The 27,429-nt window shown below is 52.2% G+C and overlaps 1 protein-coding gene across 8 annotated transcripts; it reads right to left on the bottom strand.

Annotated features, from left to right (window-relative positions):
• Positions 1-233: 233 nt before the first annotated feature.
• On the bottom strand, positions 234-26,964 carry SPDEF (SAM pointed domain containing ETS transcription factor). 8 transcript variants are annotated; one of them, XM_054026442.1, is made up of 10 exons: positions 26,740-26,964; positions 25,436-25,557; positions 24,099-24,240; positions 23,839-24,016; positions 18,195-18,278; positions 8,537-9,028; positions 4,926-5,123; positions 4,742-4,789; positions 3,803-3,943; positions 234-2,651 (listed from the first exon to the last, which is right to left on the bottom strand). In XM_054026442.1, the coding sequence occupies exons 6-10, from the start codon at positions 9,000-9,002 to the stop codon at positions 2,473-2,475; spliced, it is 1,032 nt and encodes a 343-aa protein (XP_053882417.1). In that variant the 5' UTR covers positions 9,003-9,028; positions 18,195-18,278; positions 23,839-24,016; positions 24,099-24,240; positions 25,436-25,557; positions 26,740-26,964; the 3' UTR covers positions 234-2,472. The 8 variants fall into 8 exon arrangements, with proteins under 8 accessions (XP_053882417.1, XP_053882418.1, XP_053882419.1 ...); XM_054026443.1 differs by lacking the exon at positions 24,099-24,240; XM_054026444.1 differs by lacking the exons at positions 23,839-24,016; positions 24,099-24,240.
• Positions 26,965-27,429: the final 465 nt, after the last annotated feature.

Genomic DNA, 27,429 nt, shown 5'->3' with positions numbered 1-27,429 from the left:
GCTCCGAGAGCAGGCTGGATCTTTCTCCAGTCTTGGCTTGCCCAGGATAGGCAGCAGATTTTTCACAAACTGGATGGTGGTGTCGCTAGGAAACTAACTAGCACAACTGGGGCATAAACGCCACAAGTTGTGGTGAGGAAGGGAAACCTGCCCAGTGGCCTTCATTTTGTCCACAGTGGGGCAGCACAGAAGGGATGCAAGACATACTGGTCCCACTCTGTTTGCAATCTACTCTTGCTTAGGAGATCGGCCATGGTACAGCAACCTGTCCAGCAGGCAAAGCAACATACTACACAGTCTGCTGCCTCCATGCTTCCCAGAAGAGCTTTTTGGTGTTACCCTGTTGCTCAGCCAGATGGCCTTCTCATGCATCCAAGTGCCAGGGTGTCCCAGCTTCGGGTCAGCGTGAGCCCTGGCAGAAGGCTGCTGTGTACGATCCTATTGTCTTTCCTTTCAAATGAGCCTTTCTCACATCCTGCGCATGGGTGACTTTGTCCTTTCACACACAATGCCCGAAAATGGTCACCGCACCCATTCAAGTGTGCACCAGAAACTGGCTAGTTCAGTCGCTTCAGATCTGAGTCGGGTGTCCGGGGTTTGGCCCCGTTAGGCAATCCCCGAGTTAGAGCCCACCCCATGATCAGCCACACTTGTCTTTGGTTTACAGCTGGTGCTGCTCTTGCCAAAGGCAATGGGAGACGAACTGGGGAGGGAGTAGCAGAACTTGACTCCAAAACATTTGGGCCAGATTCTGATCTCATTTACAGCAGTGTGAATCCAGAGTAACCCGGTTGAAGCTCAGAGAGCTACTCCCGGTTTATACCGGCCTAACTACGTTCAGAATCTAGTCCCGAAGTATTAAAATGGTGCTAAGGAATAATGGCACCCAGAAAAAGGGAAGCTGCCCACTGCATGTCTCAGAGGGCCAGTCGGACATGATGAACTTGTCAAAGCGATTTTCCCAGAATAGCAAGGCACGTGCTTCAGAACTGCTTCTCCGTAAGGAAGAGAAGCAGGACGCTTGAGAGGTTCTTGGACACACCAGCCAGTTATGCAGCTGCTAACCCAGCATCACACGTTACTGGACAATTCCACTGCTTCCTACTGCCGACCCACCTCCAAACAAGCCAACCAGGGAGGCGAATGCTTCAGCTGCAGCGTCTCCAGCCGATAACCCTCAGTCCTTCTGGCAGTCGTCTACACCAGAGCATTGCTGCTCTCTGCCGGCTCGCAGAGCCCTGTCACACTGGGGCATCCCTCCACTGCCACACAAGGCTGGGGGCATTGCCTAGTTGATCACATGCATATAGCAAGTGTTGGGGGGGGGAGACTGCCTTAGTGGCAAGCACTTTCTGGCTATCGTTCTATCCTTGCCCCCACCAAGAAGAGACACCGCCAGTTAATGATTGGACTGACCAGCTACTTTTCTAGCCCAGGGAAGGATAGAAGGAACAGATTTCAGTTAGGCTATTGGTGAGGGAGTTGTCCCATTAAAGAAAGGCTCTGGACTGGCTGAGGGTGGGTGGGGAATTACCTCTCTTCCATGCTCAGAGAACTGCTTCAGATCAGGAAAAAGCAAAACCAGTAGAATTGCCATGATGATATCCTTGGGATATTTCAGGACAACTCAAGCTCCCCACCTGGAAGCATCGACGAAGAGAGGCCGAATTTGATTATCACTAGATGTTGTGCAGTGTGTGTGTGTGTGTGTGTGTGTGTGTGTGTGTCTCTTATCAATCTTCAGGGTACACGACCGTCTCTAACTGATGGGGATCAGGAAGAAACTTCCCCAGGGGGCAAGTTACCCATCACTGCAGGGGTACCAGCACCTTTCACTAAAGCAGGGGTGGCCGGCCAGGCTCAGAAACAAGGACCAGTGGTCTGATGCAGTATGACAACTCCTATGTTCCCACGTGTGGACAGGACTCCTGGGTTTTACGCCCAGCTGCTATGCTGTGTGACCTCCAACGTGCCATAAATCTCTGCTAAGTGGCATCTGGTCTAGTGGTGCCTCTCGCACAGCCAAAGACTTGAAAAGCTGGGGGAGAAAAATGAACCTCATCCACAACAGTCAGACGTAACTTCTATTGGTTCGACGTTGCTTCCAGGCAGCATCCCCTCGCCCCCCCACCCCACCCAATTGTTGTGCCCCCCTCACACCGCAGCTTTAGAGGGAGAAGGGGGCTTTCTACACAAACTCATTGGCCCCAGAATTAAATGTATACACTCTATTTCACAGGCAGTCCATTGCTAGGTGGGGGTTCTTCCCCCAACACACACGCTTTGTAGCCTGGGGGAGGTTGGAAGCTCTGAAGTTCATCTGGCAAGTTTGATGAATTTCCAGCCTCTTGCACAATCCTAGACTTCATCTTTATTATCAAAGGTGGATCTCATTTTGGAAGGGGGTGGGAGGTGCTTGGTTATAGGGATCCCACCGGGAGGTCAGTCCGTTCCCCTGCTCCTGCCCCCTTCTCAGACGGGGTGGACAAACTGGTAGACCAGGCGCTGGGAGATGTCAGGTTTCCGGATGATCCCTTTCTTGTAATACTGCCGGATGGAGCGGCTCAGCTTGTCATAGTTCATGGCGGGCCGGTTCTTCCGGATTCCCCATAAACGAGCCACCTGGGCAGAGTCCTCGATCTTGAATATGCCTGAGAGAGGAACAAGCAGAGAAAAAGGAGGCAATAATACAGGATGGGAGTTGAATCATAGAATATCAGGGTTGGAAGGGACCTCAGGAGGTCATCTAGTCCAACCCCCTGCTCAAAGCAGGACCAATCCCAGGGACACTGAGAGGCAGCATAGTCTAGTGGGCAGAGCACAGGACTTGGCAAAACTTGGGTTCTAGTCCCAGCTCTGACACGGCTCTGCTGGGTGGACGCTGACAAGTGATTCCCACTTTCCATGTGGCCATTTCCCCTCACACCCTTCATCTGCCTTGTAAAGTCTTTGGGGCAGGGACTCTGTGGACGTGTCTAACACAGACAGCGGCAGTGAACCTCCGAGCCCAGCTCGGCAAACTCAGGCTCACATGGTTCATGCTAAGAACAGCTGTGAAGACGATCAGCATAGAATCATAGAAGATCAGGGTTGGAAGGGACCTCAGAAGGTCATCAAATCCAATCCCCTGCTCAAAGCAGGACCAATCCCCAACTAAATCAAAAGCATTGGGCTCGGAAGCCTAGGGCAGGGGGCGTTGGACTCACGGACTAGGCTGCAACATAGCTACACGTCTACAGTAGGGTGAGCCCCATGAGCCTACGCCTGTTGACCCGAGCTCAGAGACCTGCTGCCATACGCTGGGTAGACACACCCGCAACATGCAGAGCTCGGGCTTTGATCTAGGCACTACAGGAATACAGGATCAGGAGCCCAGTTTCACCAGGAAGGAAGTTTAGGGAACGGAAAATAGAGCTTTGGTTCCCACAAACTCACTGAGGGATAGAGTTTGGGGGAAGATAATGGGAGACTCAGATTTGTGTCTATGGCAATGAGTACCTTAGTCTTACAGACAGGGAGACACCCAGGCATAGCGCCTCATTCTGATCTCACTCACAGCAGTGTAAACTGGGAGTCACTGGGCTTGATTTTCTGGGTGCAAAGAGAAGAGCAGGGCAGAAAATCTGGCCCTGTGGACTGACGGAATGACGACAGCAGAATCTGGCCCAGAGAGCTTTGGGTTGGAGCACCTGCCGGGGTGAATACTTGTGCTAGGAGACTCAACACTGTGGGGCCTAGGGGGGTTATGGCATAGATACAAAATATGGCTTTGAGTTCCCCAGGAGGAGTCAACGGCCCCCACCTTTCTCCTTATTGAGCCAGCGAATGAACCGTCCATAGTGATGAGGCTTCAGCAAAAGCTCTTTGAGGAACTGCCATAGGTGGATGGGCTGGCCTGAGCAGGAGGAGTCCACCTCGCTATCCGTCCAGCTCTCGTCACCCGCTGCGGCAGAAAGGAAGCACATGCCAGCTGTTAGTCAGTCGCTACCAGCAGAGGAGCAAGTGGCTCTGGGGACTGGGAACAGAGGGAGTCTTTCCTCTTCAGCTTGCCCAGGTCATCACGACTCATCAGTGGCCAAAAATGGCTGCCATCTGATGAGAGGAACGATGGTTCAGTGGGCAGGGCAATAGCCTGCAACTTGGGAATCCCAGGCTGAGTTCCCTACTCTGCCACAGTCTTCCTGTGTGAACCTGGGCAAGTCACTTAGCCTTTCTGTGCCTCAGTTCCCCAGCTGTAACGTGGGGATAATAGCCCTGCCTCCCAGAAGTGTCGTAAAGACTGAGATTATCAGCTCTTTGGGATTGGGACCATCTTTTTGTTCTGTATTTATTCGGCGCCTAGCACAGCACAGTCCCGTGGCTGGCACTCCTGAGTGCTACAGTAATAATACATTAATAATAAATACACACCAGATTGTGAGGCACTCTGATATCAGGGTAATGAGGGCTATATAAGTATCTGGGATAGATCTGATAGTCATTTCCCCTTTGGGCTTGTTATTAACCAGACACATTATTGACTAATTAACCAGGCTATTATTGACTAATAAATAGTGTATTATAATTACCACTCTGAGACTTAATTACGATTAACATATTGGTCCTGATTAAGAGAGAAGCAACCCCTGAAATAACTGGGGACCCAGTCACTGAATCATTGGTTCATTGACCCTCCTGCTGCACCCCCAGCTTCCCTCCTACCCCTCCTCGCTTCCTGTCCTTGGCAAAGGTGGGAACTCACCGCAGTACCGCACTTCTCCGGGCGCAGCCTTCTCCTTCATCCAGGCAGCTAGAAGGGAAGGGCATGAGCATCAGGTGAGGGGGAGCAGAATCCACCGCTACAAAGCGCACTGTTCCCACGGATAACACGGTTAAGGAAACTTTGCCGCGCTCACCCCGCCTCCTCCAACTCCGCCGGCATGTACCTGATTTCCAGATGTCCAGGTGGGCGTGCAGCACGTCCCCGCACACCAGGGAGCGCTGACGGAACTGCTCCTCTGACATGGCACACAGATCCTTCCCAGACAGGTCCTGGAAAGATTTCCCGATCTGGGGCAGTCGGTACTGGTGCTCAGTCCATAGGATCCACTTCTGGACGTTTCCTGGACTCCAGTCCGCCGGATCTGTGGACGAGAAACAAAACGCCCCGCCCAGCCCTGGTGAGCAGGGTCGGGGGACACTTCTCCTCCAGAGAACACTCTGCAAGGGTTACAGTAACAGAGAACACTGCACCCCTCCCATGCTAAAAGGACAAGGGAGCTGAGGAGCAGTACTCCCTGCCTGTTCCCCCTCCTGCATGGCTGGGGCAAGGAAACTACCCCTCCAGTTTCAATCTACTTCAACCACTGGAAACATGGATCTTTGATCCTCTCCTGGGTTCCCTGCCTCCTTCTTTGTCCCATCCCCTTGGGAACCAGATCCCTTTCCTGCCAGGGGAACGCCCCACCTGCAGAAAGTCCCTGTCTCTACTGGGAGAGACTTCAACCCCAGTCAACAAATCTCAAAACCCACAGATCATGGGGGCGTGGGGGCAGGGGAAGGGAGCATCAGAAGCACCCTTCACCTACAGCACAGGGGAGCCTCCCCAGTGCAGGCCCGGCCCGGCCGTAAGGAGCGAGTCTCTTTGCACCAAGCCCAGCAAGCGCACTTTCAAATGAACAATCCAGTCAGGAGAAGAAGACCGACCGCGTGCCCACGGGGGAAGCAACAGCAGCGTGACCTGTCCGAAGGGCTGGTTCTCCTAAAGGGGCACATTTATCCTCCGCGTGCCAAATCACTTTGTTCCCCATTGCCATTGTTTGTGAAACAGCGACGCCCTCTGGAAGAGCACCTGGCTCGGGACGCCCAGCAAGGCTATGTACCCAGCAAGTGCCTACTGCATGCACACACGTAATAGAGCAAATCACCTTCCCACATGCTGCAAGGTTCAAGGCTTCAGTGGATGGAAATCAGCATAGCCACGCTGACTGCCAATTGGACCAATGTTCTTAATGCCTCGATGCAGTAGCTTTATAGATGCTTAAGAAACTCCACAGGATACAAAATATTTCAAATGCAGAGAGAGACCAGCCAGAGTTCTGCCATGGTTCTGAGCTTCCAAGCCCAAAGAGTTTGGATCTGTGATTCCGGTTCAGGCCCCGCTCCAGCATTAGAGGTAGAAACCCTGTGAGCTATTTTAGACACTGCTCCCTCCAAATATATGGGGAGATCCTCAAAGGGTGTAAATTCACATAGCTCCATTGATTTACACCAGCTAAGGAGCTGGCCCGAAGTTCCTCATGCCAGAGGAACTCATCCTAGTAAACCAAACATACCTGCCCCCAGTGGCTGTGCATTACTACTGGAGACTTTGCCACCTTTGCTCTCTGTCCCAGTGCACCTTGCAGAGTCCTTTGCAATCAGTGCAAGGCCGGGGTTAAAATGCTCAGCATGGTTTTCATGATCTAGCTGGGACTCTCTGTTTCTGGCTCCAGCCGCTTCTCCTACAGGCCCCGGCTCCCAAACCCCATCGCTGACAGCACTGTCCGTTCCGGATCTGGGTCAACGAGGTGCTGTTTGCAGGGTCCCTAGCTCGCTGCTGGGTTTGGCTCTTCAGAGAGGATGTGCACGGTGCACTTTTGCACCTTTGGAGCGAGAAGGCCCTGCTCCTGCTCCCACTGAATTCAGTGAGAAAATGCCCATTGATTCAGACAGGAGGCAGCTCAGGCTCCTCTGAAGATCAGATTGCTCATTTTGGTTCATACTAAATCCTGTCAGGACTGGGGCCAGATGGCTGCAAACCTGCTGTAGGCTGCTTGTAACTCAAAGGCACTTCCCCAGATATCCCATGCCATTGCATTTCAACACGTGCACCGGATGATTTTAGAGACAGGTACAAACCACAATGCAACGTTTGGGTCCAGATTCTCAGCCCCCACACTATAAATCAAGGGTATTTGCATCGGGGGGAGAAGGGGTTTTGGTCCCTTCCCACCATGCCACGATTCCCTGGCATGACTTTTTTTTTCTCCCCCCTGTGCATGTGGTTTCACTTTCACACCTCTGCAGCCCAACCCTGCTTCCTGTTGGTGTCACTAGCAGTTTTACCATTGATGTCAAGAAAAGCAGGTTCCATCCCCTTCCCCACCACCACCCCAGAAGAATCACCTGAGAGGACAGTTCTGTTAGACACTCAACATTCCACCACCAGCTCTCCCAAGTGGGAAATTAGAAAGAAAGAAAGAAAGAAAGAAAGAAAGAAAGAAAGAAAGAACAAACGAACGACCCACCCATTTGGCTGCTCCCTTCCTGACCCGCCATCCACTTGCTTAACACACATGACTTCAAAGAAACTTCTCACCCCCGGGGAAGAGATTCCCCCTGCAACCCAGTGAAATATATTTCACATTGTCATAGACATGGGAGATGGGGAAAACCTGCTAGTCCCTATGAATCCAGCTGCCCTGGCCTCTGGGGAGACCAGAATATTCTGCTAGTGGGAAGCATCTAGAAGTCTAATTTAGGACCTATGAGGCCACGTCTACACTCTTGCTACTACAGCAGCAGAATTACGGCGCTGCCGCACTGTAGCGTAAATGCTTCCTATATCAACAGAAGGGGGTTTTCTCTTGATGTAGATCATCCACCTTTCCAGTGGTTGTTGGAAGAATCCTACACTGAGGGTTAAGCCGACCCAACTACAGTGCTCTGAGTGTGAAATTTTTCACAGCCTTGGGCAATGCAGCTAGACTGACCTAAGTTTTAGGTGGAGATCAGGCCTCAGACTCTTCCACCCCCAGCCCCTACCTGTTTGAAAACTTTTGGCAGTGGCACTGCTGGGATCCAGATGTGCCAGATGCTGCCCTCTCAGGGCCTCACTCACACCCCACTCACTCTGTCGCAACCCAGCAGAACGGTTTGATGATTTAAATTTCTGTCAAATAAAAGGGTTTGAACAGAAAAAAGGAATCCGTGTGGCTGTTTTCGCTTGAGGAGTGTTGTGCCAGGGAAGGCCACAGAGGCCAGTGGGGGTGTCTTTCCTTCGACATCCCCGGCCCCTGACCCGGACTCAGCCTGCCCTGGAGGAATCCCAGCGAGGGGTGAGGAAGGAGCCCAGCCTCCATGGCCCAGTCAGTCTTTGGCCTCTCTGCTGAGAGTGCCCACAAGGGGGACAATTAGGACCTGACCCAAAGCTCACTGAGGACAACAGAAACACTCCCACTGCCTTCCAAGGGCTTTGGGTCCAGCTGTTAATGCTGGCTGCCCTGTGGATACTAGCGTACATAGCACATCCTGGTGCTCTCTGGTAACTGTGGAGGGCCAGGAACTCTCAAGCCACTCCATGGACATCCCGGACCAAGAGCCAACAATGCTTTTCACCTGCTGCCGAGCTGAATCCAAACCAGCAAGCAAGAGGTGACAAGCTCCACAACTCAGTCTGGAGCCCCCTGAGCCTCCGGTCTCCCCACAACAAGGCACTGAGCTCTCCTTGGCCCCTTAAATCCCCCCCACACACACAGCCCCAGCGCAAAAGTGGAGAGACAGAAGGGGCACCCACCTGCTGCAATGTTGAGGAGCTTGCAAGCCGTCTCGATGTCCTTTAGCACTTCGCCCACCACCATGCTCTGCACCTGCTCCAGCGAGTGCTCCTCCAAGTGGAGGCTCTCCTGGTAGTCCATGTCGGGGCTCAGCCCCAAGCCCTGGCTGTCGATGATGGGGCACTGCTCCGGCTCCTTCTGCCCTTCGCCCCTGCCTCCTTGGCCACTGCCCTGAGGAGTCTCCCCCAGGCCCTTGGGCACCCAGCTGGTGTCCTCTGAGTAGAGCATATCGAAGTAGTGGAGATAGAAAGTGGGCAGGGTCTGCTCGGGTGTGGCAGGGGGGCTGGGGCTGTCCAGGGAGCTCCAGCTCCGGGTATCGGGGTCTTGTGCGGTGGGGGTCTTCTCCAGGCTGGTCAGCAGCAGGGCGTCCTGTGGGGCGATCCGGCCGTGAGGCAGAGCGGTCAGCCCCTGGCCTGCGCTGCCCATCACTCTGCCCGGGTGCGTCTCCAAGTCTGTCAGCCACCAAGGGGTGGAGAGAGAAACAAACCAACAAGCACCAGTCAGAAAGGGCTGGGGCTTGATAAGAATTCCTGCCTTTCTGCCCAGTGGTCAGGCACAAAGGGGGAAAGCTAAGCCTGTTAGTGGGAAAGAAGCCTCCAAAAGAGCCACTCGATGCCCGAAGAGACCCCCAGATGAAAACAGGTTAAATAGTTCTTCACAGGCCCGGGTGACTCCTTTGCTTCTGGGTCATTTGGCAATCAGGGGGTAGAAGGGGAGTGGGGAAAAGCCGACCTGCCTGGAACGATCAGATACCAAACGTGAGGGAGAGTCATCCTTGATCAGGGTGGTAACTTTCTGGAGGGGGTAGGAAGGAAAATGGTGTGAAGTAAATAAGCCCCTTGCCACAGTTGGCTGGGGTGGGGGGTGGGCTGAAGCCTGTTTGGGACAATGAAGCCATCAGCCTTGGGTGGGGAACTGCGCATTCCTCGGGAAGAAATGGACACACAACCAGAGACGGGAGTGTGCCTGGGGAATCTGGTTTCTGAGCACCCTGCCTTGGACGGGGAGAGCATCTCTGCCAAGAACCTGAGCATTAGCGGGCACAGCCGTTCCCCATCACTGGGCAACGCAGGGCAGGAGAGATACTGCTTGTGGCAGGGTTAGACAGAGCCCTGCATCTCAGGCAGAGGTTGGACTCCAGAACACTCCCCCTCACTGCTTCTGCTCCAAGCTGGGCCTCCAAACTCCTACCAGTTAAAATAACAGAGACAAGGCCCATCCTAGTGGGGCAGGGACCATCTTTTTGTTCTGTGTTTGTACAGCACCTAGCGCGGTGGGGTCCTGGTCTGGGACTAGGAGTCAAAGGCACTGCAATAATACAAATCAACAACAATAATAATAAATAAATAAAATGATCTGAGTGTAACCAACAGAGCAGCCCTTTACATGGGCTTCATGTCACCAGCAGGCGCAGGGCACATCTACACCAAGCAAGGAAACTGTTGCAGGGCCGCTGGACTCCACGAAACGGTTGGTTCTCTCTTGACTTTGCTACGGCTCAGAGCCTTGTAAAGCCCCTAGCATGGCTGTTGGGTGGATTTGAGGCATTGCAAGGGATTCCAAATCCTGGCTTGCTGCAATATCTTTTCACCTAGGGCCAGGTTTACAAAGGGATTTAAGCATGTAATGATGCAACTAGGCACCTAGTGAGATTTATATAAAAGCACCTATGCAGGTTCGGCACAGAAATCCCATTTGATGTCACTGGGAGTTAGCCATGTAACCTGCTTAGGTGTTTTTCACTAGGTGCCTTGTTGCATCATTAGGTGCCTAAACCCCTTTGTAAGCCTGGTCCCTATCGTAGACCGGGGCTGAAGGAACGTCTACACTACCTGCCAGATCGGCGGGTAGTGATCGATCTATCGCGTCTAGTGTAGATGCGATAAAATTGATCCCCGATCGCTCTGCTGTCGACTCCGGAACTCCACCGCGGGGAGAGGCAGAAGCAGAGTCGACGGAGGAGCAGCAGCGGTCAACTCGCCGCCGTCCTCACGGCCAGGTAAATCGACCTAAGATACGCCCACTTCAGCTACACTATTCGCATAGCTGAAGTTGCATATATCTTAGGTCGACCCCCTCCCCCAGTGTAGACCTAGTCTGAGAGTGTTGTCCTGAAGGACACTGCTCTCCCCATGGGAATGCTCTAACAAGATCTAGGCCTCGGTGTATCCACTACTATTGCACCCAAGGGCAGCTCACACAATTACAATGCCATCGTCATGAGATCTCCAGTCATTAGGGGCTTGATCCGAAAGCCATGGACACCAACAGTAGTTCAAACCCTAAATGAGTGAGGCACTGGCATTTCTGGCAGCACAGATCCCACAGGGATGAGCATGATATAAAAACCCTGCACAGAGTGGCTGGCGATTAGACTGAGCCCCAGTTATAAGGCAGGCACCCCATTGTTCATGTCACTTCCATGAGGAGACCCTCTGATTTCAGAATCCCTGGCACCGTTTCCATCAGACTGGAAACGCGGCATAAACATTTTTAATGGTGAGAGTAATTCACCCCTGGAACAATTTACCAAGGGTCGCGGTGGATTCTCCATTGCCAACAATTTTTAAAATCAAGATTGGCTGTTTTTCTAACAGATCTGCACTGGGAATTATTGTGCGGGCAGTTCTTTGGTCTGTTATACGTGCGATCAGCTAGATGATCACATTGGTCCCTTCTGGCCTTGGAATCTATGAATCGGATGACAGGGCACATGGCAGGTGATGGCTCCTGGCCACGAACCCCTTCAATCCCTGTTGGCATGAACTTTTTGCACTTGTTCTTTTCTTTCCAGAGCACATGTTTAAAAGCCCAGTTCCATCTGTCTCCTGCACACAGGGAGCCCTGGACTCTGCAGAGAAGAGGAGGAGCCTGCTGAATTTCCATGGCAACCGCGGGAAATGTCTCCATCAAAAGAGAAAGCCTGATAGTGCCCTGAGAGGAGTCCTGAGGCTTTAAAGAAAAGAGCCCTGTGAAATGAGTGTGCCATTAAAAGGGCACCGTCGGGGTCAATTGTATAGCTGTTTGCACGGCCCGTGTCTTTCTTTGTATGGGGATTTCCCACCTTTCCCCCTCCTCCCCCCCAACAAATGATTCCCTACTCTTTTTCTCAAAATACAGCAATCCAGTGCTGGTAAGGGACCCTACAATAACAAAGCAGCGTACACAGCCGGGTAATGCCAATCAATCCTACCATAATAAACCAGACCATCCAGCTCAACACATGAGTGATCCCACAAAAACAAACCAGTGCACACAGATCACAGACTGTAAGCGCTTTGAGGGCAGGGACCGTCTTTTTGTTCTGTTTATACAGCACCTAGCACACTGGCGCCATGACGGTCACTCCTGTAATACAAATAATGAACAGTAATAATGGCACACACACGTGACCCTACATAACAAAGCAGCGTGTGTACTTGTGGGCCATTGCTCCAAAGAGACCCTACAAAAACAAATCAGTCCGTGCAGCAGGCCAGCACACAAGCGACCTTGCAATAAACAAACCAACGTACACTGGAGGATGGGAAAACATCGGTGGGTAAGCAGATTTCAGTGCGATGTTTCCCAGTGGGTATTATATAAAAAAAAAAAGCAGCAAGAAAAAAATAGCAATGAAGATACTTCATTGGGTTCCTTTAACACGAAGGATGAAACGGTGAATCTCCTGAGTTTATTCAAGCCCTTCTAACCAAATAAACGTATCCTTTGTGTAGGAGAGATGTTATTTACCAAAGTGTTCTGTACTGCGTGTTACTATCTTTGTACATTTTTCAACGTGCCAAGAAAATTTCATTGCCATTCTGCTGCTTCTAGCGAATGGGCTGGTCCCATGTCCACTCCCTGCAGTCAGTGATGGCTGGTAAATAAGAGATAATTAAATGTCATTAATAGCCGCAAGCTAGACTCCCATTAACCACAGATTTGCCAGTGGAAAGGGTGGGGATGGGAGGAAGGAGGAGACATCTGGAAGATTTACATTGTTACAGTTAAACTCATCCTTCAGACAAAGCCAGGAACGAAGTCTGCAACGATTTTAACAGCAGCAATGCTTAACACTTCCCTGGGGCCTTGCATCTCCCATGTGCTTCACAAAGGTTCCCCAATTATCCCCAGGAGGGAAGTTTTATTATCCTTGGGCCAGGGCCTCCACTACTGTAAATCATTTCTCCATTGAAGTCAAGTCCTGGCCCCCTGAACTAAATATAGGGCAACGGAGGCACTAGGAGATTAAACGACTTGCCCAAGGTCATGCAAAATAAGTGGCGGAGTTGGGGTTAGACCACAGGAGGTCCTGGCGCCAAATCCTATGCACTGACCACTATGCCATCCCGCTGCTCCTTTCTGGCCTCAGAATCCCAAAAGGCCAACATTTCCCAAGGGCTTTTTGCGGCACATAAGTGAAAGCCCAATTTTTGAAAACAAACCTCTTCCTACACCATGTGCAAAGGAGGCATTCCACTGCGATGGCCAGATTTTCCAAAGACTTAGCACTCAAGGGCCCCCCTAGCCTGCTGGGCTCTTCTGAAAAACCTGGCTCCAAATGCTTCAGTGCTTGTATTCCAAAAAAGAAAACGTATACAGCTTGGCCCGCTCGCAAGCAACCCTACGATAACAAGCCAGTGTTTGGCTCCCACTGCTCACAAGAAACCCCGGCTACAGTACGAAACCCAGTGCATGCAACCCTAGCCTTAACAGGCAACGGTGCAACCATCATTCAAGGACAGCCCTACTAAACAGCTACCATCAAACCCTTGAAGGCAGTAACTACTTTTGCGCCCGGGTCTCAGATGCTGCATTGTAACAGTGCTGAACCAACTAACGAGCAGAAAGAGGCTGACTATACGAGGAGCTTCTGCTCTTGTGTATACACTATAAACACATTCAGGTTTGTGAGGGTGTTACGGTCATAGGGGCCCAGGTAAGTCCCTAGCACATATAGCTAAACAGATATACACACACACACATGCCATGCAAATACCCCCACACGCATATATTCGCACAACGCAATCACATACCCACACAGAGTTAGAGCCCAGCTAGCATCGATAGCCCCGGCTCATGGACGGGAAATGGAGCTATGCTGATTTATGTCAGGTGGGGGTCTGGCCCCATAGACTTTAATAATCAATAGCCCTGAGGGATACTGAAATACTAGGCTGCCTTTAAGTGGCGAATTTTGCTCAGACAGGAGACTTTTAGAAACATGTCGGAATGTCACAGCGGCCCCGGAAGCAGGCTTGGCCTTTCTGATCAGGCACCCAGTAAGGTGATCCTCCGCAGAGCAGGTGCTAACCCCCCTGCTGCCCAGCAAATATTGCATTTTCTCTGATGCTCCGGAGGCCAGAACTGGGGAGTCCCTAGCTAGGGGGGCCCACGCCTCCCAAGAGGCACCAGGTTTCCCTGAGAGATGCTGCGCAGTTCCAAACCTCTGGTTTATTTGCTCTGGATTAGATGAAGACTTTAAGAGATCAGCCTTAAATCCAGCCCCATGCTGCTCCCTGCACAAAAGGGAAGCTGGTAACAGCTTGCGAGGCCCTAGAAAGCCCTTTGCAAACCCGAGATGGTGTGGTGCTCCTTGGAAGTGGGATTAGATCCCGGCACCACCTTCCCCACAAGCAGAGGGCTAAATAAATTTTAAAAGTGCATGCAGTTATGTTAGGGTTACCATACGTCCGGATTTTCCCGGACATGTCCGGCTTTTGGGGGCTCAAATCCCCGTCCGGGGGGAAATCCCCCAAAAGCCGGGCATGTCCGGGAAAATCGGGAGGGAGGGCTGGGCCGGGGTCGCGGGGCCGGGCGCGCGGTGCCGGGCCGGGAGCCGGGCCGGGGCCGCGGGGTCGGGCCGCCGAGGGGGTGCGCGGGGCCGGGGGGTCGGGCCGGGAGCCGGGCCGCCGGGGGGGTGCGCTGGGCCGCGGGGCCGGGAGCCGGGGGGTCGGGCCGGGAGCCGGGCCGCCGGGGGGGTGCGCAGGGCCGGGAGCCGGGCCGCCGGGGGGGTGCGCGGGGCAGCGGGGCCGGGAGGTCGGGCCGGGAGCCGGGCCGCCAGGGGGTGCGTTGGGCCGCGGGGCCGGGAGCCGGGGAGTCGGGCCGGGAGCCGGGCCGCCGGGGGGGTGCGTTGGGCTGCGGGGCCGGGAGCCGGGGGGTCGGGCCGGGAGCCGGGCCGCCGGGGGGGGGGGGGGGTGTGCGTTGGGCCGCGGGGCCGGGAGCCGGGGGGTCGGGCCGGGAGCCGGGCCGCCGGGGGGGTGCGCTGGGCCGCGGGGCCGGGATCCGGGGGGTGCGCTGGGCCGCCGGGGCCGGGAGCCGGGGGGTGCGCTGGGCCGCCGGGGCCGGGAGCCGGGGGGTGCGCTGGGCCGCCAGGGGCCGGCTGGCAGTGCTGGGCGGGCCGGGGGTGGTCGGCCGGGGGCCGGGGCCGGCACCCCAGGGCCGCAGCCGACCCAGGCTGGAGCCGCCGGGGGGCCAGCCTGGGCCGCACCTCCTCCCCCCACACCGCCCCTTACCTGCCCAGGCTTCCCGCGAATTAAATGTTCGCGGGAAGCAGGGGAGGGGGCGGAGACTTTGGGGAGGGGGCGGAGTTGGGGCGGGGGAGGGGGCGGGGCTGGGGGCGGGGGCAGGGCCCCGTGGAGTGTCCTCCTTTTGGAGGCACAAAATATGGTAACCCTAAGTTATGTTCCTGGGTTCTGCAACAATGGCAGATCAGACCACTGCAGCCTGCTTGTCCCTTCCCCTGGATCTCTGTCTTCCCCTTCCTAATTCCAAGCTTCTCTGCCCAAGTTCTCTCCAGGCCCTAAGCAAAACAGCGTTTGGTGTACTCGGCGTCTGCAACAACGTGCATTCACGCACAGCAGCTGTCCCAGACATCTTGCAAGCCTGGGTTGCCACAACCAGGGCAAAGTCTAGCCCTCAGGTCTGGCTAAACTGGTTGCAGTCTGCAGCAGTTCTCACTCCTCCATGTACACAAAGCATTTGCAGCGGCAGCAGCTCAGCCATACCTCCCCATTCTATCCCATAATGCAGTTTTACTTGCTACCCCAAAGTCGCTGGGGCCAGATCTCCAGCTGGTGTCAACCGGGGAAGCTCCATTGAAGTCAATGGCATGATGCTGATTGACACCAGCAGAGAATCTGGCCAACTGATCCCAGTAACAGTGCTGGGTACTACAAGAAAGGAGATCAGGAGTGCTAGGAGGGACATGTACCTACATCTGTGTTTGTGAGGGAGATGCAGGGAGCCCTGTTCTCTAAACCATTATAAAGTCTCTGATGCAAGAGCCACTGCAAAAACGCACACCTGATTACTGCCCAGTAGTCACGGTATTCACGCTAGCAGCCGCACATCAAACAGACAGACAGATTGAGGCAAAACCAGCACAACTGGTGCCAATTGGAGGCTCTAGGGCCTAAGGGGCATTGCCAAGTTTGGGGACAGAGGACAAAGAAAGAAGGTGAAACTTCTAACTCATCAGCCCTGCCCTTTCCTTCCACCCCACCCCACCACCCCTGGCTGGGAAATTGTAGGCCAGAGCCCCTGGGAAACAGAACCTGGCCAGGAGCAGAACCTCTGGGCTGTGGGAGAGAAAAGCCTGAGTAATCATCTGACAAAATGTGCTGTACTCTAAGGGTGGGGACCTTTGTTTGATTTTCTCTGGCTTTGGCACCCAGGAGGCTGCTGCTGAGGCCTTTATGGGCTAGGTGGGGAAGTATTTACTCTGAGAAGCTGCTTTGAGCAAGAGTGAAACAACAGGAGAAGGAGGGACCAACTGCAGGGAAAGCTCAACTTTCCTCTCGCACGTCCACTCCTGAACAGCATCTACCCAAGATGTCAAACCGCAGCCCTGCTTCCAAGGCCAGGGAGTCGCACGGAGGCTGGGTTTGCAGCTCAGGGCTCCTCAGTCAGCTTATATATACTGATACAAGGGTGAAGAACCCCACTCCCCCACTGGAATACATCAACGAAGCTCCTTCAGGGTCAATGACGGACGCCAAGCTAGTGTACAGTGGAGTCAATGCTAATGTAGTCTATAAAGCTATGTCAAGTTATGGCCCATGTCTGAAAACTGGGCCCAGGATTTTTAGTTTCTAAGGCCATGCTCTCTCTTTCCTTGGTGTGTCTGCTTTCTTTTCATCTCACATCCCCTCTGTCCTTGACTGCCTTTTCCCCCTTGCATTTATTCACTGTTCCCTCACTTGCATTATCCCTTTCCCCTTCCTCCAGCCTCACACATCTCTTTAGCCTCGGAGACCTCGACCCCTATTTAATGCTAGAAGTTAGTTCTGCAGCTAATGTGTGTGTGGGGGGTGTTTTCTCCACCCCTCTAATTTCTCCCAGCCGAGCAGCTGCAGAGACAGCATTCAAGCTCAGGGCATGAGCAAACAGTTGTTAATCACAAAAAGGGTGTGGTTCTTTCTGCTTCCTTGTCCTCTGCCCCAGCACCTTGGAGAGATCTTTAGATCAGTGCCAAGTCTCTCCCCCCTCACCGGTGTCAAAGGCAATTCTGGGATTTGGCCCAGAGTTCATGGAGCAAAAGACTATGGTAGGGAACCCAAAGGCCACTGCACTCCCTAGCTAAATTCCAGTGTAAATTCTAACAAACTTGGAGAGAGCAGAATCCACCCAGGACCACCACCCTCAGCTACGTCCGGTAATTATCTGTCTCCTGTCACCGTAGTATCTGAGTGCCTCACAGCATAGTTCGCTGGCTGAGCTAAGAGAGGTGTATGGTTGTCATTGCAAGGCACAGATTAGCTGTCGGAGTCCAACCCCTCCTGAAACCAGCAGCCTATAGCCATGACCCATGCTGTCATGGCTACTTATGCTCGCAGTAGCTCAATGAGAACTTGCGCTAGTATGCGGGGGTTTGCCTCCTGAGCCGGGCGTGTACACAGGATGGCTCAGACAAAACTGGGGAGCTGGTAGATATGTTTGGGGAAGGGGAGCTGAGCCCCCCTCTAGCCTAGTCACCTGCCACCTATGTGTAGCAGTGTCCACAGGGGATCTGACGACAGATTCACATCCTGGCTTGCTGGGCATGTCATTTGCTAAGTAGACAAGCCCTGTGACAACAAATGGGCATCAGGGCTCGGTGCATTAGGCAGCTGTAATAAAAGTTTAAAGAGAGTCTCAGCTGGGATCATTCCTTTGACCAAATGGTTCCAGCACGTTAATTACAAAAGTCACCATGACCCCATCGGGGAGCACTGGTATGTAGCACTCAAATATGTCTCTATTTTAACTCTCTCTTTTCTATTTCCTTTTCCTCTTCTTCCTCTCTTCTTTCCCTTATGGTTATACACTCTAGTCTCTAGGAGAAGAACTTTGCCACGGCGGATTCAAGTATCCAAGCAAGAAAGGAAACAATTAAGGCATTAACTCTTACAACCTTTAAAAATAAACTGTCACCAAGTTATAAAAATCCCTCAAGGCCCGAGGGTTTCTGAGATCGAGCTGCTGCCTTAACAACAATTTTTGGTGTCTTTCCCTAGTGCAGAAAGCTTGAAGCATGCGGAAAGCCCTAACGTGCCACTGTAGCGTTTTAAGGGTAGGCATAGCCTCAGTTGCATTTAATGATCCCTTTTAATACCCTAAACAATTCCCCTCTTTGGTATTTCCTCCCTTTATTACCTGCAGACAATTATGTTCCACTTCAGCTGTTTGCCAAACTCTACAAGAGCTGGGGGGAGATCAGAACCACAACTTAAAGTGTCACTGTAAAAAAAAAAAATCAGTGTAAAAATTGCATCAAGGGGCTCCTGACTTGCTTCTCAGTATCTCCAGACCAACTGGGCTCCATTTACAAGTAGAGAGGTCCTGGGCCAGATCTCCAGCTAGTATAAACCAGCATAGTTCTACTGGCTACAGGGAGCTACACTGATCTGCATCCATCCCATTGTTTGCAACTGCCAGCCCTTGGATCTGAGAGTCAAGCTGGGGTATTTCCTTCTTATGCATCACAATCAGGCATGAAGGGTCTGCAGGTCAAATTCTGCTTTCTCTGACATCAGTGCAAACCCCCTTGCCATCACTGGGTGTGCACAGGTGCGCCAATTAACTCTGATATTGGAATTTTGCAAACAGGGCAGGTGAAGGTGCATGAGGAGTTGAGTCCAGCTTGCTCACTCTTAGCTGTGCCAGTGTGGCAGGGCTAACAGGGGTTTAATATGGTAAAGTAGGTTTATCGGCTCTGGCTCTAAATATTTACCAAGAGCTGATCCGTGGGAAAGAAGGGGCCATTTTTCCACAGTCATTTGACAAACAGAATCACACCTTAAAGTGTGAAATAGATTGTAAATGGTGTTAAAAGAAAAACCTGCAAGCTGTTTATCATGTTGATGACATCAGCCTAGCCATGTGCAGGTGAGTTCCAGCTGTACCCTCATTCTCCTCTGATATGCCCATGTAATTCCCATGAACTCTAATGTGATGCGTGCCTTTGATAGGAAGAAAGATCCCACATGACAACTGCATGCAGCTTAAAACACGGGCCTCCATTTTTTCCAAGCCATTGCAGAAAAAAATTCAGTAGAAAGCTCTTGCAACAAAAAGCGTCCCTCTTCCCACCCCACCCCCACCACCATCACCTTCAACACACCCTCCATCAGTATGGAGGGAGTGGAAGGTCTCTGCCAGCAGAGAAAAGCTGTAGCAAGACTGAGAATAAGAGATTCCCCCCTTCTCCTTGACTTCATTAGGAGTTTTGCCTGAGCAAGGACTTTGGGGTGGGGTGGGGCCTTTTTACCCTTCTATAGTACCTTCCCACTAAGGAGCTCACTATATAAAAGCATTAATGGATAGCCGACTAAAGAAAAAACGAGGCAGCGGTGGGATATTCCAGTTGGTGAGATACCACTGGAGATATCAGGGGACTAAGATTCTAGATGCGAAGTTTAGCTCTGCTAGCCCAGGAGCAGGGATGGTTCCTAAACCGAATCCTGCAGCAGGGACTAACGCTGTGCAAAATGTTTGCAACGCCAAACCTCCAAAGCAGGGGAAGCTCGTCTGGTTTGGAGGCTCCAAACACCAGACTCGCTCCCACGGCTCAGAGAGCTTTGCTGAGACTCTTGGGCCTGCAGAGAGAACCCAGGTGCAGCCCACGACTAAGCAAAACCCAGCTAGATGAGAATGTACAACAGCTGGCATGTCATACATCCACGGGGATGCTAATCAGGGCCACGCAAGCATGGCTGCTTCGAAGAAGGGCACCAGCCAATTGCAGGGTGCGAGGCAACAAAGCCAAAGAAAAATCATGTGATTTTTGCATATAATGCTCAGCCTGATTTCGCTAGGACACCAGCAACACTCTGCTTCTTGTTCAGCTGGCTGGAAACCCACCAGGAATGAACACTTCACTCTCGCTCACTCAACTCTCCTGCTCAAATAGGGAAAGGTGCCCCCAAGAGGCAGGGGGACTTACATTGGGACACAGCTAGTGCCAAATCGTTCCCAAACATTTTGCCGGATCGCTTTTGGGAGTGTCTGCTGAATGAGCCAATGGGAGTTTTAGCATTCACTTTAACGAAAGCTGGACTGTGGCTCTCAGAGGTATGCCCAAACCTCAGCTCTAATAATCTTTTGGGGGAAATTTGGATCTGAACAGTGTGCTGCAGGTCCAACTCCGTGCAGAACATCAATACACATAAGGCCTACGGGAGGTAGTGTGACCTAGTGGACAGAGCACTAGACTGGGACTCAGTAGACCTGGGTTCTGTTCACAGCTCAGCACTTTGGCAAGTCACTTCACCCCCGGGGCTTCTGTTTCTCTCTCTGTGAAGTGGGGAGAATGGTTCGAACCTTCTTTGTAAAGTGCTTTGAGATCTCTGTATGACTAAGAGATAGGTATTATTTGTATTATCATGATCCTCCTCCGATGAGTCAATGAGATCTTTGATATTGACTTCAACAGACTTGGGATCAAGCCCTTTGAAAGCAAAGAACAAACCTACCTTAAACAATGAGCTCATTAATTAAAATTAAATCCGCAGCGAAACAGGTTGGGTTAGGGCAAGCTCAGATAGCACTCCCAACTGTTGTCGACTGCATGCAAACAGGCAGAAGTGTTAAGTAGGGGACAGGAATAATATTTAACATTTGGTGGCACCTTTCATCTATGGATCTCAAAGCACTTGGCAAAAGTTATGTCCATTTTGCAGAAGGGGAAACTGAGGCCTGGGAACATGTGGGATTGTAGGAAACCTCGACAATCTTTGGGGTTTCACAAAACTTGTTTGTTTCCCTAGGCTCTCTCTCTCACCTTCATTGAACTAACAACAGCCCAGAAATCAGGGAGCGTTCCAAAACCAGATTCCAGTTCTGTGTCTCCGACCCTCCTGTAGCAGGAAGTTTTAGACCTCTCAGCAATGAAAGCGGAGAGACCGCACACTGGAGAAGAACCTGGCGTATTTTAGCAGCCCATGTGGGATTAAGGGAGCCAAAGTGGTCTTTAACGCTGCTGTCTCTTTCCAGCATCCATAAATGCTTTTGGAGAAGACAGGTATATCCCACTGTCAGGCAAATCAAAGTGGATAAAATCAGATTGAGCCTGAACCTTTGACCAAACTACATTTCTCCCCCGCCCACCCCTCCAGTTCTTCCATCCCTATGCTGGCTCTGTATTTTGGGGTCCAGTTAGGAACATAAGCTGACCCCCTGAAAAATCATGAGGAAGAAAGGCTGTTTCCTCTGTATTTTGAGCCCCAGCAAGAGGGAAGATCCCCAGAAATTTCACAAGGGAGCCCATTCTTCCTAGTTTTCCAGCCCAATCCTGCAGACCCGGTGGGTACAAAGAAGCTTTGGATTAAACTATCCAAATTTATGGATGTTGTTGGAACATGTCTGAAGCCCCCATAGGATAGGAGCATGTTAATAGACTGCTCCTATGGAGGGTTTTTTGTTTTTTAAAATAGAAGGAGACTTTGGAAAGGAACTCAGCAAACACATCACAAAGGCTAAAAATAATATTTAACATTTGGTGGCACCTTTCATCTATGGATCTCAAAGCACTTGGCAAAAGTTATGTCCATTTTGCAGAAGGGGAAACTGAGGCACAGAGCATTTAAGTAACTTGCCCAAAGTCACACACGGAGTGAATGCCAAAGTCAGGAACCCAGGAGTCCGGCTTCTCGGTCTGACGGTTTAAGCAGAAGACAACACTGCCTCCCATTAAAAAAAACAAAACAATTATATATGAAAAAAATATTACTAGCTCTTTCTTTCTCTCTGTGCCCAAAGGGAGCAGGACAAAGTTACCAACCCCCCTAACGTGGCCCTTTGGAGATCCATCCTGCCTTCCCGTGTCCTCAGCGCTGGCCCAGTGGCTCAGCTCTGGAGAGCACCCAGCACTTCATTCTCAGAAGGCTAAACGGAGACGGAGGAATAACTGCCTGCGGGAGGCAGGCCAGTGAGAGCACGAGGTAGGTAAATGTATCAATGAGGAGGATGCCTCAAGGCATTAGGCTCCAAGGAACATTAGCTGAACTGCTTTGCATAGTAAGAATGTGGGTGACGGGGCAGCCGGGGCTTTCTCTCCTTGTGCCAAGTTTCTGGTGCTGCCTGGGAAGGGCCACCTGACAAAGGCAGGTCCCGGGCATGTTTTCTCCTGTAGCCAGAGGCTAATGGTCCAATTTATGACCCCGTTGCAGCAGGGAGAGAGGAAGCAGCCTTGCCAGCAGGGGGATTCCAAGCCCCATTCTCCAGCTGATCCCCTCTATGAGCTGTTCCCACAGGGCAGGAGAGAGGCAGGGCTGGGACCCCATAGCCCCATTAAGGCACAGTCCTCCATTCGGATATCAGAGTTCATGAGGGCCTGACAGTTCTCCTCTTGCACCCTCCCCCCTGGGGGAGACATTTGAGATCATGCCCATGGAGCGGAGCATTTGGCAGGGGGGCTGGCAGAGAGCAGAGGGAGCCTAGGATTGCCAACAGACCTGAATTATAAGGGACAGCCCTTCTTTAAATAAAAAATCGCCTGTCCCTTACTAAATCAGGCCGGGACGCCTTTGATCCCAGGCCACTCCAGTGGCGCTTACCCCCGGCTGCAATAAGGGATCAAAGGCATCCCGGACCAATTTAGAATGTGATGGGGAGGTTGCTGGTGATGTGACCTGGCGCGCAAGGTCGTGACGCCACTCAAAGTTGGCTCAGCACTCCTGCTCCCAGCAGGCACATCCCGGATTTTTGAAAGACAACATTGGCAACGCTGAAGGACCCAATTTCGAGACTCTCTGCGTATCACATAGGCCAGTGCCCCAGCTCTCTGAGCCTGCACCATGCCGTGAGCCCAAGGGATCTGGCGGGCCACAGAGATCTCAACGATCCCCAATTGCAGGGGTGGATTTGCAGGTGTCACCCTTGGTAACTGGTTCAGCAGCCCCCAAGGCTGGCCTTACGCCCGGTCATAAGAGTCCCAGGGGGAGAGAGCCGAGGGCTGAGCTGCTTGGCCCTGCCTACTTCTCCCACACATTTCCTCCCCAGTTGGGACCAGCTGGTCAGAGAAGCAAGAGCGTCTAACCTGGGAGCAATGACACAAGGCCTCTGAAGCCCAGAGACTCAGGTCAGCTAAGGACCAAGAGAGGCAGAAGCTTTTGCAAAACTCGCCTGCAACTCTTGAGTCTGCAAACGTTGGCCTGGAAAGATTTGCAAATGAGCACCCCAGGGAAGACTCAAGTTTCCACCCATTGTGCAAGTTCTCCCCATGTCCATGCTCACTTCCCAAAGCTCACCTGTTAAATTATCCCTCCCCACTCCCCTGACCCCCCCCCCCCCGATCTCTCAGCAGGAGTTCTCCAAAGACCCAGTGGCTGGCTCAGCTGTCCTCTCTACAGCAGCCTTTGCTCTACAAAACTGCTGCAACGACAGCCAGCCTTAGCTCTCCCCAACCTCAGGCCTTGGCTCTGGTCCCGTGGTCGCTATGCCACCTCCACAGGAGGCTGCACTACAGCACCCCTAGTGGCCAGGGTCCTCAGGTGCATCAGCAATCATGCCCCTGCTGTCTGTGAAACGTCCTGCTTGGATCCAGGGTTTTGGTTCAGCTGCTCAGTATGGATTCAATGTGCCCTCCGAGTCTGTTTGGAACTGGAGTCTGTGTCTGGGCCCATCCCTGCTCTCCAGCTTCCCCTATCTACACAGCTCCCCCCAGCCACCCGGAAAGAGAACCCCACCTCTTCCACAGCCTCCATCCTCATCCCAGATAAACCCTCTCTCCCAAATAAGGGTGACAAGTCGCCAAAGCTCCCATGTGGGAGAATTAGCTGGAGACCCCTTCACATTTTACCTCACACTGGCTCCCACGAATCCAAGGGCCAGGAAAACTCAGTCGGGCCAGATCACCATTCCCAATGGAGTACAATAATCCCTGCTTTATCCTGCTGCTCCTCACCAACTGACTTGAGGTTATCTCTCAGTCCCTTTCTTCTCACCTTGTGCTGGACACATGCGCTCCAGACCCCTGTCTGACAAGAGCATGGGGTTACTAGGATACCACTGGCCCTGACGTCCCAAGGAGACAGGCACTCTAGAAATACTATGGGTTACCTCGGATTCACTGGAATCGGCTTGAGGACAGAGTCAGCTTCATCTGATTGTGAATGGGGAGCACCTGGAAATGAAGGCTGTCAAAGTCCAGCAGGTTGGGTACGAAATAATTACCAGCCTGTTTGCTCTGCCAGCCAGACATCTGGTGGCGAGAAGGAAATGAGATGGTTTTATTGGGGGCCATCAGATTAACTATGAAAGTGGATTCTAGGTGTTCCCGTAACCAAACAGGGCTAAGGGAGAAGGGGCCACAGTAAACCAACCCAGGACAACCTCACGGAAGGCAGCTCACAGCCAAGGTTTCCACAAGTGATTAGTGATTCCAGGTGCCTCCATTTTGGGGTGCTTATCTTGAAATACCTTGAAGGGTCCTGGGTGCCAGAGGGTTCAGCACAGTCTGTAAAAATCCATCCGTCTCTCACACACGTGGACAAACTCCCTCTCTTTAAGGCTGTTTGAGGGGGGACCGGGGGCAGAATTTGGCCCGTGATGTTCAGGACTCAGAAGCTCTTCATTTGAGAGCTGTCCCTGGTTCTGGATCCAGGGGGGTTCTGAGCATGCTGAATTGAGAACAGGGGTGCGAGGCATACTAGGCCTGGCTTTTTGCTCCAGGATGGAACGAGTGGCATACACGATCAAACAACATCCTGTACCCTCAGGGTTGTGGGGTCACCTCCCAGACAGCACAAAACTGGCATGGGCCAGTACAACACCAACAACGTACTGTGAGGTTCGGGAGTCCCTCAAACACTGTAGCCTCACAGACTTAAGTGATCCAGACCTGTCCTGTTCACTCAGTGCATCTCCTGGACATGGGAAGAGCCCGGACTATAGACAGGCCGGTTGGACTGATTTCAGCAGTGGAGTACTGTTGGTGATCTGTATGTCTTGTCTAGGTTTCCTCCACTTCACGGGAGCGGGGAAGGATAGGAATCTCAGGATATAGAATCCAATCTAGTTCCCTCCCATTCTCTCCTTTTCCTAAGAAACGGTCACAGCTGCATCCCCTTTGTCCCCCGAAAGCTTTAGTGTCAATGCGCTGTATTGATCTCTGATGCAAACTCCACTGACTGCCAGGGAGGCACATGGCCTGTTAAGGATGGTAGGGAAATATGTCTGGGTGCTGTTGCATTTAGGACTTTGAGAAAAGATTTTTCCTTTCTCTTCTGTCCTTCCATCTTTCACTGAACATTGCGGACAGCCTTCCTCCTGGGCAAGTCTCTTCCTAGCTGACTTTTCCACAAGTTATTGTTGGGGTATTAAAAAGAGAACACAGATCAGTGTTCCTCCCCCGCCCCCTCCAACGACGGCAAATACACAGATCCCCACTCGTTTACCTCCACCAGATGCAGAGACTCTTGGGTGACGGAGCCCCTGTTCAGTGCCGTCTTTGATGTTCACACAGATCTCTGCAGCCCGGGTCAAGCCGCCCTCTCCACCTGCTGTCTCTCCATTCCCACTGGGAGGTGAACAGCAGAAAGGGGAGGGAAGTGGCGAGCTGACCGTCTTAATTAAGCACCGACCTCTGTGTGTGTGTGTGTCCCAGGGGAGCGGTGGAGCTTGGTGTTCCCCATCAAAATCCGGAGAGCCCCTATTTATATCAGCACATGCCTCCCCCTGCAAGTCGCTTGCCCCGCAGAGACGCCTGCCCATGAGAAAGCCGGTATTGTAAGGGATTTGGCATCAGAGGTGTCATTTGTGTTTCACTAACCGAGCATAACCATAAAAATCAGACACAGAGCCAATTTGCCTTTGGCACTGAAAAACATGAAGGGCAGCCCCGAGACACAGGCGGTCTGATTAAAAGGGTTAACAGCACCCACTGTCCTTTTACAAATACGCCCCCAGCCGTTTGCATGCCCAGGTTAGCTAATCCAGTCACTGAAACCTGGCAATCTGTATACCAACAATTGTCATTATTTATATAACTGGATATCTAACAATACTTAACCCTTCTATAGACCATCTACACGAGGTTCTCCAAGGGCACTTATTTAATCAATGCACATAATTATATCAATTAAGCCCTTGCATACTCCCAGACACAAGCGTTATTGTTCAAATTTCATAGCTGGGTAAACTGAGGCATGGTTGTTTTTTGAAGTCAGTGGTCATATAGCAATGCAGCTAGATACAGAACCCAGGAGTCCTGACCCCCCGAGTCCCTCATTCTAATTTCTGAAGGCACCAATGAGAGTTAGATGCCGACTCCCATTGACTTTCAGAAGGAGTTGGGTACTAATTCCCATTTGTGTTTTTGGATATTTCCCCCCTAGGATTGTAGAACTCATCTACTGGATCAATATCTTTTCCCGAGGAGTGGCTGATTCCAGCTGCTTCAGAGGAAGGTGCAAGAAATCCTGAAGTAGGAAGTTTTGGGATAACCTGGAAATATCTCAGAACCACCCCAGATATTTCACCAGGTCATTCAAAACAAGGAGGAGAAAAGGCCAGGTGACCACGTCACAGAATCAGCCAGCTGACCTCAGATGACACAGGACAGGAGACGAGAGAGCAAGGGCTGGATCAGAGCAGAGATGGAACAGACCTAGGAGATCTTAGGGTCCAGGGTGTACCCTCCAACACCATGGAGGGTAAGTCACACATAACACTGAAGCGAGACTATCTTAGCCGGACTTACCCGTTAGGTGTGCAGAGATGTGCAGGTTCTCAGCTGTAGCATCGATCCAAAAAGAAGGCTAGAAAAGTTCTTCCCCGTCCCTTCAGCGTCTCAGGCAGGCATGGGGAGGGGACAGAGAGGCGGATTGGGGGTGCAAGACTTGGCTCGTGGGGAGTGCTGGGCAGGGGGGTGGAATGAGAGCCCTACCCCTGCGTCACTCACCCGGACACTGTTTGCAGGAGGCCGAGTGTGCCGAGAAGCATCAGCCCTCTGAGAAGTGCCACCAGAAGAGACCTCCACGGGATGGAGGAGGCGTGGGAAAGAAGCGGTGGGCTATGGAGAAATGCACTCAGCTAAAGGCATCTGTCTCTAGGTATGTACCCTGACGCTGAGCGCTAGAATGCAAAGTGTTCAGCAAATGCCTCCTTTGCCCATTATATCTAATTCCTTCCTTATTTACCTGAACAAACAAGCAGTGTGCTTACCTCAGCTGGAGGTGTTTGAATAACCTAGCCCAGGGTTAACCCTTTAGGGGGATGATCCTTCATGCACGTGCCCTTGTTGGGACTCAGAGCCAGGAATCTTTCCCCATCCCCCCTTGCCCACCCTCCGCACAACACCACTGCCTTGCCCGTCTAACCTTTAACCCCTTCAAAACCGCTGCCGGTATGATGGACCCTGGCTGCCAGCCCTGTTCAAGAGAGGAGACCC

The sequence above is a fragment of the Malaclemys terrapin genome, chromosome 4 (assembly GCF_027887155.1).
Source record: "Malaclemys terrapin pileata isolate rMalTer1 chromosome 4, rMalTer1.hap1, whole genome shotgun sequence".
Classification (NCBI taxonomy): domain Eukaryota; kingdom Metazoa; phylum Chordata; order Testudines; family Emydidae; genus Malaclemys; species Malaclemys terrapin.
Note: the sequence above shows the minus strand (reverse complement) of the source record. Positions and strands in the feature narration are given on the sequence as shown.

Bases quoted from the DNA above. Each gene is read 5' to 3' on its own strand.
- SPDEF (XM_054026442.1), bottom strand. From the start codon at position 9,002: ATGGGCAGCGCAGGCCAGGGGCTGACCGCTCTGCCTCACGGCCGGATC. The intron at 5,124-8,536 runs GTGGGTGCCCCT...TCTCGTCCACAG, and splicing joins GCTCCTCAACATTGCAGCAG to ATCCGGCGGACTGGAGTCCA. The intron at 2,652-3,802 runs GTGGGGGCCGTT...TTCCTCTCTCAG, and splicing joins CTGGCTCAATAAGGAGAAAG to GCATATTCAAGATCGAGGAC.